This window comes from Balearica regulorum, chromosome 1 (assembly GCF_011004875.1).
Source record: "Balearica regulorum gibbericeps isolate bBalReg1 chromosome 1, bBalReg1.pri, whole genome shotgun sequence".
NCBI classification, from domain to species: domain Eukaryota; kingdom Metazoa; phylum Chordata; class Aves; order Gruiformes; family Gruidae; genus Balearica; species Balearica regulorum.
The window spans coordinates 142,524,382-142,542,347 of record NC_046184.1 but is presented as its reverse complement, the minus strand read 5'-3'; the positions used below and the strand labels follow the sequence as shown (position 1 = coordinate 142,542,347).

The following is a 17,966-nucleotide window of genomic DNA, read 5'->3' as shown; positions in this document are numbered from 1 at the left end:
TCCCAGTGCAATTTTTCCCTCAATAATGTGAATATATTAAAGGTTAGTGTGAATATATTAAAGACACTAGAATAAAATGCAAAAGCTAGACTTCTGATGGATTAAGTCTAACAGCCAACAGTGGCATGACTATTACCGCAGCGCTGTAGCCATGGGACTCTGTGCAAACCTCTTTCTTGCATAAGACATCGTCAGTCACAAAATGATGAAGACCTCACCTCTCACGGGCCCAATAAACCCTGTAGGACTTCAAATTTTTAAAGTCTTCCTGGTTTCTTTTTCAGTGTGCAATGGTTTATTGTTCAGAGTAACTGGAAGTACGCGAAGTGGCCAGAGCTGGAGGTGATGTGTCTCAATGCTTGTGGCAGTCTCCCATGGAGACAGATTTATCACTGGCTTCTAAAATGAACTGGGGAGTTCCCATTGGCCTAATTCCCTAAATACAGCCCTTTGCCTTGGTTTTTATCGGCATCTCCGTGTAGAGCAAGGGAAAAGCATGAACTAGTCCAAGGCACAAATCTGAATTCTCCTCTGTCAACACAGGGGAAAGAATAACCCATCTGTTCTTCACTGCCGTAAATGAACACCCCAGATGCACAGGGCAGTGAAGAAGCTGATTACCCCTGGCTCTCACTTTTTTCTACTTTTTGAATCACACGCAGCTTGAGAAGTGGCTGGTTTATAGTCTGAAATGATGTACCTTTACATTAGGTTTTAACTGCAAATCAGTCTGCTTACTCCAGAACAAACATCTGATCTTTGTTTAGGAAATGAATAGACAACTTCGTGCCTGCCATCAGAGTACAGCTACTCAAACAACTGACAACAGCTACCAGCAGCATCTAGAGGAAGGAGAGATTTTCAAAGAAGGAATAAATGCCCAGCTGCAAGTAGAAATCATCAGATTTGTGTGTCTTATCACAGATTTGCAGAAGAAAGCATCAGTATTTTTTAATCACTAATATAATAAAATGGAGAAATGCGGTTTGGTTCTTGAAAAATGAGGCAGATTCCTCTTCTAGTCGAAATTAATGTTATGAAGAATTTAAAAAGATGACCACAGCAGAAACTCCCCCCCCCCCCCCAACCACAAAAAGAAACGTGAAGAGAAAATAGCACTGAGGTACACGTTCTTGTAGAAAATGTTTCCCTAAGCAAAAAAAGTTCATTCAGTTTTTTTCTTTTATTTAGTCAAGTATGAAAAATTACAAAATGAGACAGATTTTCTCAGCATACACCTCATTTGCAGGTAGTAGAGAGTTATCCCTGCTCATAGAGTTTGCTTTTGTGTAAAAAAGGAATTAAAATCTGGACACTCCTCTGGCCTGCGCTAACTGCTGCTACAGTAAATAAGTACAAATATAACTATTTCAAAACTATAAAGTTTGAAGGATGCTCAATGAAATGGACATGAGAATATAGCCCAGAATATATTGACATAATTCAAAAATAAACATAAAAATATGTATTTATGGCATGAGGAGCAGGAAAGGAAGCTGCTATCCCAAAGCTCATACTCCTGAGCGCACTGCCCTGCTTGCTCCTGCTTTTCAGTTTAATTTAAAGAAAAGGTTACTATCATCTATCATGTTCCACTGGTTGTCAGAAAAGCCAGCCCTACGTATTTTATCATTAAGAAGCCGCACTGAAGAGGTGTTTTAAACGCCTGCAATGGAGATTAGCTGACTACTTGCCAGCTGCACTGTAGCTCTGCCCTTTCTTCCAATTCAAAAGTATATTAAATGGAGGATAATTGCAGGTATTCTCATCCATAATCTACAGTGACAATAACAAACAGCAGATCAAATTAAAAGGATCTTGCAGTCTTCCAAAATATTCAGCGCTTTGCTTTTTTGTTAGAGCTATTTGTCTAGCTTTCCTAAAAATTATTAGGTATTGCAGGTGACTGAAATTAAGAGTGAAAGAATGTTATTGAAAACTACTTAATAATATACATTTAACTTGCAAAGCTACAGTAGGTTACATTTTTGTTTAGTATACAATTAAAAATGATTTTTTTATTAATATAATTTTGTATATCAAAAAGTTCTATACTTGAAGGTAAGTGATATTTTAACATGAAACTTATCTAATCTCCACAGATTTTAGCAAAGAGACTCCAAAACATGAAAGATACACCAGACTCCTGCATTTTAGAAACATCTATTTTGCTATGATAAAGGCACTATATAACTGTAATAAGAAACTACTTGCAAAAGTCTGTTAAATACCTACCGTCAACAAAATTTTTATCAATAAAAATTGATAGGGAAAATATGGGAAAACAAGAAATGAAGGTACATGCACTTACTTTAACAAAGATACCTTCTACCTACCACACATGAAAATAAGGAATTTTTTATGCAAGAAAGCCGTTTACATGAAGAAATACCTATTGGTACAAATGATCCAGTAATGCGGTGTTCTTTAGCAGAGAAAGTATGCGCTGTTTACTAATTCCTTGAAGTGGCAAAACCACATACATCTCAGTGACATGATTCATAGACAGATATTTCCATCATAAATATAAAAGAAACCCTACAGGCTGCTGACAGCAATGGAAGGTGAATGAGAGATTACTGAAATACAGCCAAATTCAGAGCAGCTTAAGAGACCTATGTTTCAGTTCGCCACACCATTTATTTCTTGACAGTTCAAATTTTCAGTATAATCCAAAGGATTTATTTTTAAATCTAGGGACGTATTGATATCAGAGAGCAAAGCTTTAGTCGAGTAATTTGGAGCATCAACACATCTCAGCTATCATAAGGGTTCCATGATCAGTAGTTTGCAGCAGGTCTCTTGCTCTGATTTGAAAGACCCACCCAAGAAAGGCCAAGAACCCAGCTTTGCCCCCTCTAAAATACCACACCATGGTTTAAATAAAAAAGAAGTCCACCAAAAAAACCCCAAACAAAAAAACGATCAAAGGAATAAAATTTTAAAATGCGCAGTATAATTTCTCCATAAGAAAAATATGGCAAGTAGCAGTGAGAAGAACAATTCAGGTGAGGCAGACCTGGCATCACAAAACAGGAATGTAAGAATACCTTTCTTCCCCTCAGGCAAAATCCTGAACCAAATTCTCTGTTCTGGACGTTTTAGGAATGGAAATCATCATTGTGCAAACCCCCGCTAGTCTACTCTGGACACTGTCAGTTGGAGCTCCTCAGCTGGCTTCCAGCAGGGCTACAAGCCTCCCCAAAGCGAATCATCTCAAAGGTACTTTAGATGCAAACCAGACAGTCAGGAAGGCCCAAGACGATGGCCTTGAGCTGCTTCTGGAAACACAGGGGAAGCCACGGTCTCTGGTACAAGTGTCACACGCCACCTGCAGCTGCCCCCCGCTGCCTGGCCTCTCTGGTGGAAGGGGTCTGTGAGCACTGACCCATTTCTAGAAGAATGCTGTGGTAACCCAGCTTGGAGATTAACAGGGTAGCTATGCCAATTATCTCTACAGATTTGTTTTCAATTTACCTTGGCTAATTTATTTCTTTAACAGCATGCACAGATTTCTTGACCAGGACAATAAAAGATCTCCTTTTCGTTGAAGGCACTTCTTTTCCAGAGTCTGATTCCAATGATTAGAAACAAGTTTCTTACTTTCTTCTTACTTCTTTCTCATTTCTCAAAGTAAATATATTTCCAGTCAGTTTGCTTCAATGCATTGTCTTGACAAAATTGTTTCCTTAAAAGCAACCTCACTCCTGTTTATTTTGATTAAAGGCGATTACTAGATATCATGATATAACTTGACAATAAAAAGAAAAAAGAAAAAAAAAAGTTGTTGCCTAGAGCTTCTACAGAGCCAAAATGAAATTAACACATGAAAGATGTGTTATCTTTATGGTAACGGTGACAGCACCGGTACCATCCTTGAGCAGGATGGTACCTGCTCACATCTACAAAGCCTAACGATGCTAATGCTGCAAATGCTTTCTTTCCAACTGGGAGAGTCTGGGGCAGATTGTGCATCACATGTACAAGTGCTGCTTCTGAGAACTGGAGGTGCTTTATAATCCCCTCGGCTCCTCTGAGTAAACTGTTGTGTAGTGACCTGGAGATGACAAATCCAGGTATATCAGCACAAACACATTTTATATTTTATCACTTTTTTAAAAGGCTGGAAATAGATGACTCACCAGCAATCTGCCTTTGACCCAGTGCTGTGCGGAGTGGGTTGAAAGTCTCACAGGAGAAGTTACACAGCCAAGGTACTGGGTAATGGATATATTTTTCAATGAAAACAGTGTTTCATATGAAATAGGCTTGCCCCAATGCGAGGGGGAAAAACCCACCATCTCACCAAAACCGAGCACTGAGTGTATACAAAATAGTATTAACAGGGCAATTTAGAAAAAAGGACTATGTAAAACTCTCTGCTTCCTGCCTTCTAGGTCTGCCTGTTGAATGGATTTCAAGCAACATCAGCTGAATCTAGTATTATAAACATTTGAAGTACTTACTACCTCTGGAGACCTGCAGGCCCTATAAAGCGATTAGGGTTCAGTGTATCTGTGCCAGCCTTAATCCACTTCCCCAGATAACAGGCATATAAAATAGGACACTCACGCCACAAACCTAAACCAGGCAAGAAATATAAAAGGCCAGCCCCAGATCAAGGAGAACCTCTAAGAAGCAGGATTAGACATGTAAAATGCTTTACATAAGGACAGTACTCTGTGTAGAGGATGTGAAGTCAGATCAGATAATCCTCGCTACAAGAATACACAATAAGATCAGGACCTGGATGGTTTTAGGTTTGGGCATTGTTTACTTATTAAGCAGGTTCTGATCAGCTACACTTGTGCAAAGCCGCTGATGAATTACCAAAACTTCATGGTGATGGAAGTCATCATTTTATATGCAAAGAAAAATGGGGCCTAAGTTGTCATCACTGGTCATGATGTGAGAGTGGTGATAACTGAACTCTCTGAGAAATGACTAAGCTGCGTTCACAGCTTGGGCAGTCATAAAAATAACCTTTGTACCTGGAGAGTGTATAGCCCTGACAGAAGAAACAAGCATGCTGCCCCATTGTGCCTTTTCTACGTTCACTTTTAGAACAAAGCCACCTGTCAAAATATACTCATAGCGTGTAATTTTATTTTCAACACTCTGAGTTCCAAAAACAATGGGACAGCTTTTCTCTCTCTACATTTTTAATCATCTTAGGATAGTATGCGACAAGCGGCAGACGCTGTGGAAGACTGCATTTTGCATCTCAAGAGCTTGGCAGGCAAAAATATTGAGTACGTTGATCCATACCGCGCTTCCTGAGACACGTCCAGCCTCAGCAAACTGCTGCCTGCTGTGGGGATGCAAGGCAGCTGGAGAGCCATTGCACAACGCCGCTCGCAGCAAAACCGTGGGAACACAAGGCTGCCAGACACAGGGCACCAAGGCTGGCCCCTGCTATTCATTCAAAAAGGTAACATCTATACTAAATTTGATAAGCTACTAATAGGACGGTAAGTTAAGCTTATAAGTTGGTGGTGGCTAGCTCCAAGACTTTGGTAAGCAATTAAGAGACATCGGGAGCAACTCATTTTTTCAGATGGTGCCTGAGCCTAGGACCAGCAGCAGCACCTCCTTCCTATCCCAGTGACAGAAAAGTAGCTCAGCGTGACAGGGCCAAACAAATACCACCATAAATCCCATCCCTGATAAGCTGTCCAAGTTCATTCTTGTTTTATTGCACATTGCTTAGGTTTCATCCAAATCCTCTTCTGCATACGTTCTGTATTCCCCGCAGAGCGCCTGGTCTGTGGTAACGTAACTCCTGTGGTTACTTCCCCTTCCCAGCACTGAGATGGCAACAACCAAACGTAGTCATTTGCCCTGAAGAGACTCACAGACCCAATTGAAAGAGAATGTTTAAATATGTAATAATGTATAGAAACCACTAACTCTGGACAGATTGTATTAACGACTTGTGCTTGTGCCACATCTAGGATCAAGTTCCTTCTAGAAAAAATGGGGGCCAGAGCCACTGCACCAAATTCCCTTCTCATATTTATCTATTAAAATCCACTTAATCTCATGTATTTAGTTGAGAACATAATGATAACAAAACAAGCCATGTGAACTACGTCTTGCAGTATATCAGTACCCTTTCTAAAATGCAAACACAAATGTTTGGGGCTGACAATCGTAATTGTTATAGTCATTACTAAAGCCAGAGTTATTGAAGTGAATTCTGAATTGAAACTTCTCAAAACTCACAATTTGGGTGCTAGATGATCCTGTTATTTTAAAAACTGTATTTGCTGTTTCCAGTTCTTCCTCAAATAGCGAGTAGTGCTTGCTTTCCATGGTTCTCTCGTTACACACATTATACTATTATAAATACATACAGAGAGTACACATAACCATCCGTATAAATGCATGGCAATATCTATGTGATAAATATTGGAGGCACACGATGGATTGTAAACATATATGAGAACTACATTTCATAAGTAACTGGGATTTCCTCACCTGTGGCTGCCCACGAACACTTATACGGGAAATGCTCTGATACTCCAAACACCTTAGAGCTGTCATTTGAAAAACCAGATTGACTACAGATTATGTGTGCCCCAGATACGTGAATACACCTTTCCAGTTCCTACTCTCTCCCGTGCACATCCAAAACCATACTATCTTCAGTTCTTTACTAGCATCACTGGTTTTTAAAATAACATTGCTGGTTTTTAAAATAATGTAATGTCCTGTACCTTGGGATGGGATTTATATTAACTAACTTTATATCTTTATACAGCACAGATGTCTACAGCTGAGCTAGTCACCAGGGGACCCCTTCGTCGTTCACAGGGATAAACTGGCAATTGAAGGATTCGATTCATCTGGCCAACTGAGGATATTTATCTTAGGATAAGACAGATCCAGTACTAGCAGTGACCGTGAAGACATCACTGGATGAACAGCTCTGATGCAAGCATTCGTATTGCAGACATTTATGAACTAGGAGACCTCTCAGAGGTGGCTTCCAGGGATAGATGCCTTAGACCGCTGGAAAAGGGGATGTTTTCAGCTTCTTGGCAGAACTTGGCATGTTCTGTCAACCTTTGAAAGCTCAGGGTAACCATTAAAAATTGTGTCTGTGTTGTTCATGGAAGGGTTTCCTTACTTTACATTGAAAGGTTTTTCAGTCTACTTGGATTACTGGTAAATTAAGGACTGTCACATTCAGAGAGCAGGAAAGGAGTACCTGTATATCTCCAAAACCTCCTAAAATTAGTTTTTCTGTAGTGAGTAGGGGCTTTAGGTGATGGGGCTCTGCAATATAAGTTTTGTCAGTATTGTTTTGTTGTAGATGCATTAGTCATAATAAGGAATTTAGGTAGGTCATCCCCAGAGAAATATTAATTAATGCACACCACATCTGGTGGCAAACTGTCCATGCATATATATATGAATATGCACTCCCACAACCTCCTCCTCTGCATTTCGTTATTTTAGTGATCTAATTCCAAACTGCTGCTCGCCTGCAAGCTCTGTAGCATGACTTTCCAAGGTCTTTCTCCTTAACTTATAGCTCTTTCACATGGAAGAGAGAAATTGCCTGTAACCGCTGTTCCTACCCTTGCTGAACGGGCCGTTTCAGTGGGGCTGGGGTGGTCTCCTCTCTCTCTTGCTCTTTCTCTCTCTCAAAGAGGTACCTGAGACATACGCTGATGAGAAAGACTAGTGCCTGCTCTGTATTCTGCTGCCAGTGGGTTCAAGTTTCCAACAGCGTTGTATTACCTGACTGAAAGAAAATGGCATTTTAATTACTTGGTGATGGAGGTAGAACTTCCCAGGCGTGTGAGGGACAATTACAGTTGTGTGATGCTATAATCCCTAAATATAAAGATTATGGATTGGAAGTGAAAGACTAATGGTCTAGTTGAAACTTCAAGATTTTCTCTAATTTCCTAACCTTTCAACCTCTTTTTTGAGACCTTTACATTAGAGGCATTGTGGTTACCTTCTTTTAAACCGACAGAAATCAGTACCGAGTCCCTGGCATGTGTTTGGTTCACAGCAAATTGTCTTCCTTTTTTGTTTCCTCCATTTTCAACAAGCCTGACTGCGATTAGATTACCACACAAAAGGTATTAACCAAATACATAGGAAAGTACTGCCAAGAAATGTTTGCAAGGAATAAATTGATTGCTGGAAAATGTCTTTCCTAACTAAGTCTGTGGGTTCTGAATATGACAATAGTTACAGATTACAAGATGATAGGTGCTGATGTGCTAACACTGGTTAGGCTCATATATTTTCACAATTTCTTAACTCTTTACTTACTCTCTTCTCATTACAGCAATATAGAGACTCTTTTTTTTTCACTCTTTTGCATACAAATTGAATTCCTTTCAGATAAAATGAAAGAATCTGCCTGAGCCATCAAGTTAAATCAACAATCCTCTACCAGACAAGAGTTAGGGATAAACCCTTTCTTACACAGCACAAATACCTGTTTTCAATATGTTTCTGACCTTCCAGAAAAATGATATCACAACATTTCAGTCGCTTACAGTCCAAAAGTTTCGCTCCAAAACAATTTCACATAGGGCAAGCATAGGTTTTTACACAGTGCATAGTGTAGGTTTAACCTGTGTTTCTTTAGACCATTTTCCAGGCTAAAAAGGGTCAATACTGCAGGCAGCGTTAGACATGGAGATGGTTTTCTCCTGTCCTGTGAACTCTTTTGAAAGATGGAGGATAGTTTGCCTGTTTCACGCTGTCAGGAAAATAAAAGGGATGCTTTTCTCTTTTTAAGCAAACAACGAAAATTGTGAGACATGACATGAGATGGATCTCTGGCTGTGCACACTGCTTCATTTTTTGCTCGCTCCATGGCTGTGTTTCGGCCTGTTCCAACTAGCACCCTCTAAGAGGAAGCCTGGGTGTGGTTTGGGGATAGATCGTGCCAGCAACTGCTCCGAATAAGAGTTATGAACAAGAACTTCAACAGCCCTGACTCCCTCTGATGCACTCCAACACAATCCCACCCGTTTTGTCCTGTCCCATACAGCATCCTTACCCCTCTGCGTGCCATACACCAAGGCATGCAACACAAATCCTTCACTTTCCTGCCATCTAAACATTCTCTAGCAACTCTCAAGGTGTCTTTTAATATAAACATGTTGACTACTTAGACCTGAGAAAACATGCACAAAAATAATATTTTGGGATACAGGGGGACAACAGGTTTGGTGGGGACCAGGGTCCAATGCTATTTAGGTGTGCATTGAGAGTCAGCCTGCTTTAGAGGGGTCTGATCCTAATTAGGACAGTGCTCAGCAGTTAGAATAAATAAAGCAGCCAAGCTGCATCCACATACCCTGTAACAGGCAGCACCTGGCTGCCTACCCAAGTCCCGGGATTCACATGCAAGAAAAATACCCATATCACCCAGATTTGGGAGCTCAAAGGTGGATTGCTCATCAGCCTTCTCATGTGGGTCCATCCATCTTTCCCCATAGAATCGTTATATGTCTGTACAAATAATCAAAGATTTATTGGATGGAAAAATGAAGCCCTGTGGCTCTGAAGCTTAAATCCCTGTACCAATGTGTTCAAAAATGTGACCTGTTAAAGACCAGAGTTACTAGAATAAAGGAGACCATTTTGTTATCTCTGATTTTAACCAGAATCCTACTTTTGATCTGAAAAGCCTTTTGTAAAATTTAACCACAAATGACATGTTTCTGCAAGAAGTTGTCATTTTTTGAGAAAATTCCAGACTAGCTTTACGTGAGGACCACACACTTACATGGATGGAAGATGTTGATACTGATGAATTGCTGCTTTCAGCTGTAGAACTTCATTATTCTCATTCTCTACAGCTGGCGTTATTGTGTGGTGATGTGTTTGTCTTCTGACATCTCAGAGGGGGGAGGATGAAATGAATTTTCTACATTCACAGTGCCAAAGGGACAGTTTGAATAAGAAATGCTGCAATAAGACCTGCATGACTATGTCCTCTGGCATGAATGACAAATCTAGGTTCTACAGATCTTGTTTTCCAGCAGCACTTACAGACTGGAAGCATTTCTTTAAAAATGTTATAGGAAAACTACACTAAAGTTCAGCCTATTTTGACAGATGAAAGAAATGAACTAATGTATATTGGCTGATTTCTAGCTTGTGTTCCTGAAGCCTTTCCCTTCACTTTTACAGGCCAGTGGGGTCACTAATCCTACTCATTTTCAGCTTGTCAGTCAATAATCACTTATGTGGCACTACATCTTTGGAAATGACAGCTGAGACAAGATCCGATGTGCAGTCTTCCTTCCACCATGCCTTCCTAAATACAAATCTGAGGCGGCTGAAAGATCCAAATGCTCTATACCTGATAATGACACGTTCACCAGGCTTGTCATAAAGAAGGTTTTGGGGAAGTTTACAACATTGCTATTTGGAAATATCTGTACTTTGATGGCATAATGAAGTCATATGAAGCAAAACAGTCCCTGCTATTGGACATTAATGGGAGTCAACATTTTTTTTTTGCTCTAAGGCATTTTAATTGTATCACAAGCAGTGGCCATCTGGCTTAAGAATGAATATTCAGTATCTGTAGCAGAAGCAGAAATACTTGAGAGGGAAATGGTACCTTCTTGGCTTCCAGCTTGGACAGTACACATCACTAAAACTGGTGTGTTGTACAGTTGGCTAAATTGCAATTTGATGCCCGATGAATACCTTTTTTAGGCTATTATCATGTTATTAATTAGTTATTGTTTACTAGTTTGGACTATATCTCTTCAAAAAGAAGATGACTTTATGTTAAAAATTCCTAAGGGATGACATATTTCACTGCACTCTGCAGAGGACTGTGACAGCTCGTCAGCTTTTATTTACTGAGAAGTCATAGGGGTAGAAATCAATTTATTTCTTTAAGGCATAAACATAATATCTCTCTTGCGTGTGACAGGTGCAATCCCTGTTTATTAAAAATGTAGAAAAAACATTTGCAAAACAGAAATTTAAAGAACAAGTACCGCAGCAGACAATAAGTTTCCTGACAAAGAATGGAGGTGAGAAGAATGAAACTATCACTTCTAAAGGGCAGGCATTCACTTCACAAATTTTATGACTGTCACCGGATCCTTTAGCTTGGCCTACCTTATTTCTACAGAGGTGCCTCTCACTGCAGCTTGTTGGAGTAAAAAAACCCCAAACTCAGACTGATTTGGCAGAGATTTTTCTGAGTTACATATGAAGACCATAAGACAATATTTCACAGTTCCGAGAAACTCAAGCTGTTAATACTTTGAGTAAATTGTATGTACATATCATGACCTATTTACGAGACTATAGGTTTATCTGTTTAAGTACCTAAGTATCTTGAGGCGCCTCTGAGGCGGATGCCGAGCTGACAACCTTGTCTGCCGCACTGAGCCGCCTCAAATACAAGCAGCCCAGCGAGAGTGGGGGCCAGGCTGCAATCCCTAGGAGGTATTTGACTTGAATGCAACTGGGACCAGTGTTGGAGAAAATGCATTTAAAGGCAGTGGAGGCTCTGCCACTCTATTTTGGAATTAAATCAAACAACATGTTGACTCTCCTGAGGGAATGTGATGGGATAAATCTGTGATGCATTTCCTCACTGGAGCTATCTGGGCTGTGTTGGCTCTCACGAACGCCAGGTTGAAGTAATTTCCTGCACGCATTTAGAAACCGCTCTGGAATACTTCAGGGTGATAAAAGTTAGGTTGAGCCAATATGACTAGAGAGCTATCACCTCATTTTCACCGCATTACTGCCATAATCCTAGAAGGAAGATTCATATATGTGCACTTGGGAATGAAATTCCAGGGGAGAAGAAATCCATAATACCAACTATCAGCTAATATTATCAGACAACTGAATTTTCTTGTACTTGCTTCCTTACTTTTCTCAGGAGAAATTTACCCTAGTGCACGAGACCAACGCAAGACCCACCCAGGCTTGAATGCTGGATACTACGGCACTTGGCACAGTGCTACTGAAATCACTAGGCAGGCTTTCAGCGTGAGCTTGCCGTGGAGCTAAACATTGCGTTGTGATGCAGTTCTGCCGGAGCTGAACAGGGCGTACCTATGTGATGAAGTGCTCCTGAATGTGAGAAAGGAAGGCAAAGTCAATCCCGAATACATAAACATATCTTAAGCAATAAGCAATAAGCAAAGAGAAGTCAGAGCTCAGAAGTCTAAGGGAGGATGGGAAGAGTGGTAGTAACAGCTTCCCTGTCCTTTGGCTTATAGGAAAAACACATTGAGTGGTATACAACAATGTAAAAATCTCAACCTTGATAACTGAAGCATTCAGTTATCCAAACCCGAAGTTATCCTGACTCAAAAAGCAATTGATGCATTTGCTTTTCAGGCAGTACATACATCGCACTGCCATGCAAGTCAGTATGTCTCTCTGTCACCTGTTGCAAGGCAGAATTCCTTATGAGCAATATCTCACCCAAAGAATAGGAAGTGATCAGGAACTAGAGGCAGCATTACTATTAGACCTGTATGAGACTCCCCCTTGTACAAATAATCAAATATTTATTGGATGGATAAATGAAGCCAAACTCATTTTGTGTGTGTTCAATGACATTCCATTCCGTGCCTAAATGTGGTCACTATAATACAGAAACGTCTCCCAGGGCACATGAATAAAACTGAATGGGATTGAGTGCTGTAAACAAGAAGAGACTCAATTCTCACTCTCAGACACGGAAATTTTGTCAGAATTTTGTGGTTCTAGAGGAAACGCTGAGCACAACCTGATCATCTACATGAAACTGTTCTGTTAGCAAGGTGAAGTAAGTCCCACGAAAAAACACCACCACCTGAGATATTTAAAATGGCAATCCAAGAGGCAAAACAAGTTTAATATATATGTTCTGGCAAAGCTGCATTCTGCTCTTTAAGAATGCATTACATATTATGAGCATTCCTATTACAATTTTATTGCAATATTCAAGGTGTACTCAGAAGATACTATTAATTTTTTTAAATATGGGTTTATTTGTTTGCATCTGATTTTACAGCTACTCTTCCAGCCTCCAGTTTCATTTCTAAAATTAAAGCTAGTGATATTTCCATATCAAAGTTTAAAATTAATTTGCTTTGTGGGGCATGCCCCTTGATCTAAAATACTTCATTTTAATTAGGACATTTAATTTTCTCTAATGGAATCAGGTTCCATTCACTTAATCCAAAACTACTTTCTGAAAGAGTTATAAGCAGTACATTTTCTCAGCACAAGTATTCCTAAGGCTTGTCCGCATGAGGAGATTGCACCTATGCAGCTAAACTGATTTCAGATTGATCTACTTACACCACTACAAATTGTTACTGAAGTTAACCGTAACTGGGTCTGCCCCACTTCTGGATCGGTTTTATCAAACAGCTTTAAGTTTCCTACTGCAGACCAGGAACAGATAATACAAAATCACGTACTATTACAAGTATGCATTAGGATGAGAAAGCTAAATGAAAACTGTCCCACTTCCCAGAGCACGAGTCTCTGGGCCCACACAGCCTGGAGCATGGCCACTTCCCACCGCCATTTTTGTACAGCTTCCTTCTTCCCTTTGCCCTCCTCTCTGTAACCTGTTGCGTACATGTACAGCGTGCCAGATCACGTCTGCTTCTCATTAAGAGGACGTACAAGACATTTCCGAGGAACACTTTGTATATTCTGGCTCCGTGTTAGGATGATGTTCGGCCCCCATGCACGCACAAAGGCACACGGATAGATCAGGGCGGAGATCATCAGTGCATGGGCACGGGCAGTGAAAGGCATTCCCTTCCCTTACTGCGAGAGCTCGCTCCCTCCATTTAACCTACGTGTTTGTTCTGGGGAAGGCCTGTCTTTACTGAGTTTGTACATCTCATCAGCACAGAGAAATCCAATACATACCGTATATTATGATAAACTCCGAAACACCTTCAGCTTCATGCTGACTACAGCTCTCACAACGTAGGGGCACGACAACAAAATTATTTTTAAAACTGCATACCTTGAAAAATAGCCAGGCTGTCATCCATTTGGCCACCTTTACAACCCAAAAGACATGCTTGTAGAGCTCAGTATTCACTACTCCAGGGTCTACTACATTAGCAGTCACATGGTTTCCATTTGCAGTCAGAAGATGCTGTAGTCGATAGGTAAATAATACAAGGGCAAGTTTGCTTTGGGCATAGGCTCCATGGGGTGAATACGAATATCTGTGTACAGGAGAGAAAGAGAGAGGGAGATGCACATAAAAATAATCAATCATAAGCAAAACATGATTGCACAAACATCAAACGTACTGCATTTTGCAATATCCAGCAAACAAATAGCTATACATTGAGTCGTCAGACGAAATGGCTTATCACTGGCAGGCGTGTTGTTTGCTGGAGTTCTGGTGATTATTCCATCAGACACCAAGTCTGATTTATAGCGGGGGAAAAAAATAAAATAAGATTACATGGTACCTGCCAGAATCTCTATGTCGAACTATTTAAACTAGAAATGCTGAGACACCAATCTCCAGGATATATTTACCCAGAGGCCCTCAAACTACTCTCCCCTTCCTCACTGCCCTTTCTCACACACACATACCCTATTCCCACCCAGTAAATCCATGCCTGATCATACTACTCCTGGTTATTATTGTTTGTATTACAGCAGGACCTACTAGTTTCTGATGAAGGCTCCCGTGTTGGGCGCAGGACGTATGAGTAAGGCAGTTGTTGCACCTGCCTCAATGACACACCAGATTAGGCACAGCTAAAGAGATGGATAAAAAGATGGGGCAAGGAGAGAGGCTGCAAATGTAACCACAGTTATGCCATATACAGCTGGCTGAGTCTGTGGCAAACAGGAGGTGCAACGAAGGCACACAAATACTGGGAGTTACGGCAAAATGTCACCTGTCGAGACTTCCATGTAGCTCTCTCATCCGGATGCTGAATCTGCCTTTCCTTCAAGTCAAACCTTCTAGGAACTGCTGATTAGTTGGGTTTCACCGCACGCAGGCAGCAATTTTTTTTTTTTTAAATAAGCAGGCTAGTTCCAGGCAAAGTAGCAGGTATGTTACTTAAACTGCTCCTCCTGACTGAGGCCTCAGCATCACTTCCAGAAATTCCTATGCCATGACAATTCAGTCTTGTAATTACTACAGACTCTCATCTAACCTTTTTTGTGCTTGGCAGAACTAGAGGTAATTCCTGGCATTACAGACAGCTCATAGGCAAAGCAGGTGAGAGCCTAAAGCAACGGGCTCCTGGGGGCAGCGAAACAGCTTTGGTCCCCATCCCCTTTCCCCATGCCAGAGCCTGAGGAAGCGGCTTTGCTTGCTGCTGCTGCCCATGTGGAGCCAAGGGTTAGGGTCCATGGGGCAGCAGCTGCTGGTGGTGGAGAGAGATAGCGGAGTACCCACCCAGGAGCAAATCTCTCTTTCCCAGCTCTCTCCTTCCCCCTAGTTGTTGTCCGGTCTCTGTGACAGCCTCAGCTACAGCTACGTCCTCCACAACTTCACCCTTAGTGCAGCAGATTCCCTGGGCTGGGGGTGCTCCTGCTCTGCTGAAAAGCCTGCCTTCAGTTTTCTGTGGTTGCTACTATGAGCAAGGTTTTTATTTTGAATGAATAGCAACTGTGTCTCAGAGTTTTTTGTTCTCTCATTCTCATTGAATACCTTATTTATAATATCCTGTACACATCACCACAGAAAGCCTTCGATGCCGGCAAACAGGCTGACTCTGCAGAGGTATAAGAAATGATTTAACCATTTGTATTGTCTGAATGGACTCAGAAGCTTGGGGACACAATGGTAAATTGTACAGCTCAGCTACAGGGAGTAAAAGACAACAGCATTGACTCTCCAGTGCATCTCTTCTTTTTTTTCTTCTTTTTTTTCCCCCTGCTCTATTCTTGTTCAAGCAAATCACAAACAGGCTACAAAAGCATAATATAAATTGAGAGAGAATAAAAAAGGACAGCTGATCATAAACAGCCCTTGTACCAACGAACGGCCTGAGCTGTAACATGCTGGATAACGTAGCTCCATCATCATAAAGATATCACCTGTGCCTCAGGGTAAAATGGGCTATTTTAAGAATAAAGAACAATCACTGCATGAATATAAAAGCGACTTGGCATTAGTCAGGAAATTGCAGTTACATTTTAAATTCAGTAACGTCCGTGCTCTGATCTGAGACACTCAAAATGTCACCTTATGCTTCATGCATATTTCAACCCTTTTAACTTGAAGGACCAGATCCTCAGCCACTAGGAGCTTCCCTCATGCAGCCGTGCAGGGCAGAGCTCATGCCACCCATGGGAAGAAGCACTCATCCGAAGCCGCCTCCGGCAGCCAGCTGGCAGCCAACCTGGCACTTCTCCATCAGTGCCACCATTCCCCAATGGTGGAGAACACAAGCTGGGGCACGGGACAAGCTTCTCGAGTTGAATTAGAGTGATCTTGTCAGGCAATCGGCTCGCAGGGAAGCAGGGCTGGGGACTACTCTGACTTGTTCTGCCTGGGTCTAGTCTCACCTTCAGTAACCTTCAGATGCCAGCCAGGAGGACGGTGAACACTTCCCATGACTTTCCATTCCCACATTTTGTGTGAGTGCTGTTTTGACTTACCTTGTGGCAATGAAGCATGAACTACAAGGGCCGGATCCTCAAAAGCCTTGTACTTTGCATAGATATCTATGTCAGAGAAACACGAGTGCTGAGAAGATATAAAAAGCTATCCAATCAGCGAGGAAGCCTTTTATATCACAGCACAGAGAATGCAAATTATTTGCAAGGCAGTGGGGAATCAGACTTCAATAACATACTATAGATATGAAGGATATAAAATTGGATACATAGACCAGACACTTTTGGCAGAACCCCTGCAATGATTACCTGCTCTCTTCCCATTTTCTCTATGTGTGATTTTGCTTTCGAGGAATCTGACATCAATGGACTACATAAGACAGAGGAATAACCTGTGACACAGAACTGACAAGGATTTTCGTTGAACTGTTTTGTTTGTGAGACCCCATCTTATTAAAATCATGTTGTTTAAATACCACGTTGGGGAAAAAAAAATATCAACAGTGGTTACTTGATTTCATTACATCCAGTCTTGACTTTATGCACCAGAAAAATAGGAGCATGTAGGCTCCTGTACCTGTACTGTCATTGCCTCTCTCATGCACATACATGTAGAATCACAGAATGGTTTGGGTTGAAAGGTACCTTTAAAGGTCACCTAGTTCCAACCCCCCTGCCATGGGCAGGGACACCCTCCACTAGACCAGGTTGCCCAAGGCCCCATCCAACCTGGCCTTGAACACTTCCAGGGATGGGGCCTCCACAGCTTCTCTGGGCAACCTGTTCCAGTGCCTCACCACCCTCAACGTAAAAAATTTCTTCCTTATGTCCAGTCTAAGTCTACCCTCTTTCAGTTTAAAAACCATAAAATGTATTCCTCTTACACATTGAATTATCTGGCTTTAAAGCCTAGCCATGTAAATCTAGCCTGTCTTGGCACTCTCTGCTCTACATTTTCTACACTGAATGAAAGTATAATTGTATACTAAATAAAATAATATTGACATTATGCATTTCTACATTGCCTTCATTTTCTGAAGGCTCTGAAAGCTTTCTGAAACGAAAGTGCATACAAAAGGCCAACCAGCCCAAAGCAGAACACAGCTTACCAGCAAACTGCTGGCACAGTGGTGCACATGAGGTGCCTGTGACACTCGGACACCTGAGGACACGTGGTATCGATGCTTCACAGCAAGGCAGGCGGACCCTCAAGCAGAGAAACTCTACCTCCTAAGTAGGTAGTCAGCCAGGCGAAAGACTGGTAGCTCCCAGCTCCCAGGGGTATATACACATGCTGGCCAGACAGCTAGAGAGCTAGGAGGTACCGGTGTTCGACTGCCATGGGATCTGTCCTAATAAATACTGCACACCAGGCTCGAGCTACGCCAGACAGC

At 41.4% G+C, this 17,966-nt stretch overlaps 1 protein-coding gene across 1 annotated transcript in view; it reads right to left on the bottom strand.

The window, feature by feature from the left end:
• DHRSX (dehydrogenase/reductase X-linked) overlaps positions 1 to 17,966 on the bottom strand; it is a 171,662-nt gene that overhangs the window by 15,113 nt on the left and 138,583 nt on the right. Inside the window, 1 exon segment of the mRNA XM_075736658.1 lies at positions 14,000 to 14,207. Coding sequence (XP_075592773.1) covers positions 14,000 to 14,207 — 208 coding nt within the window.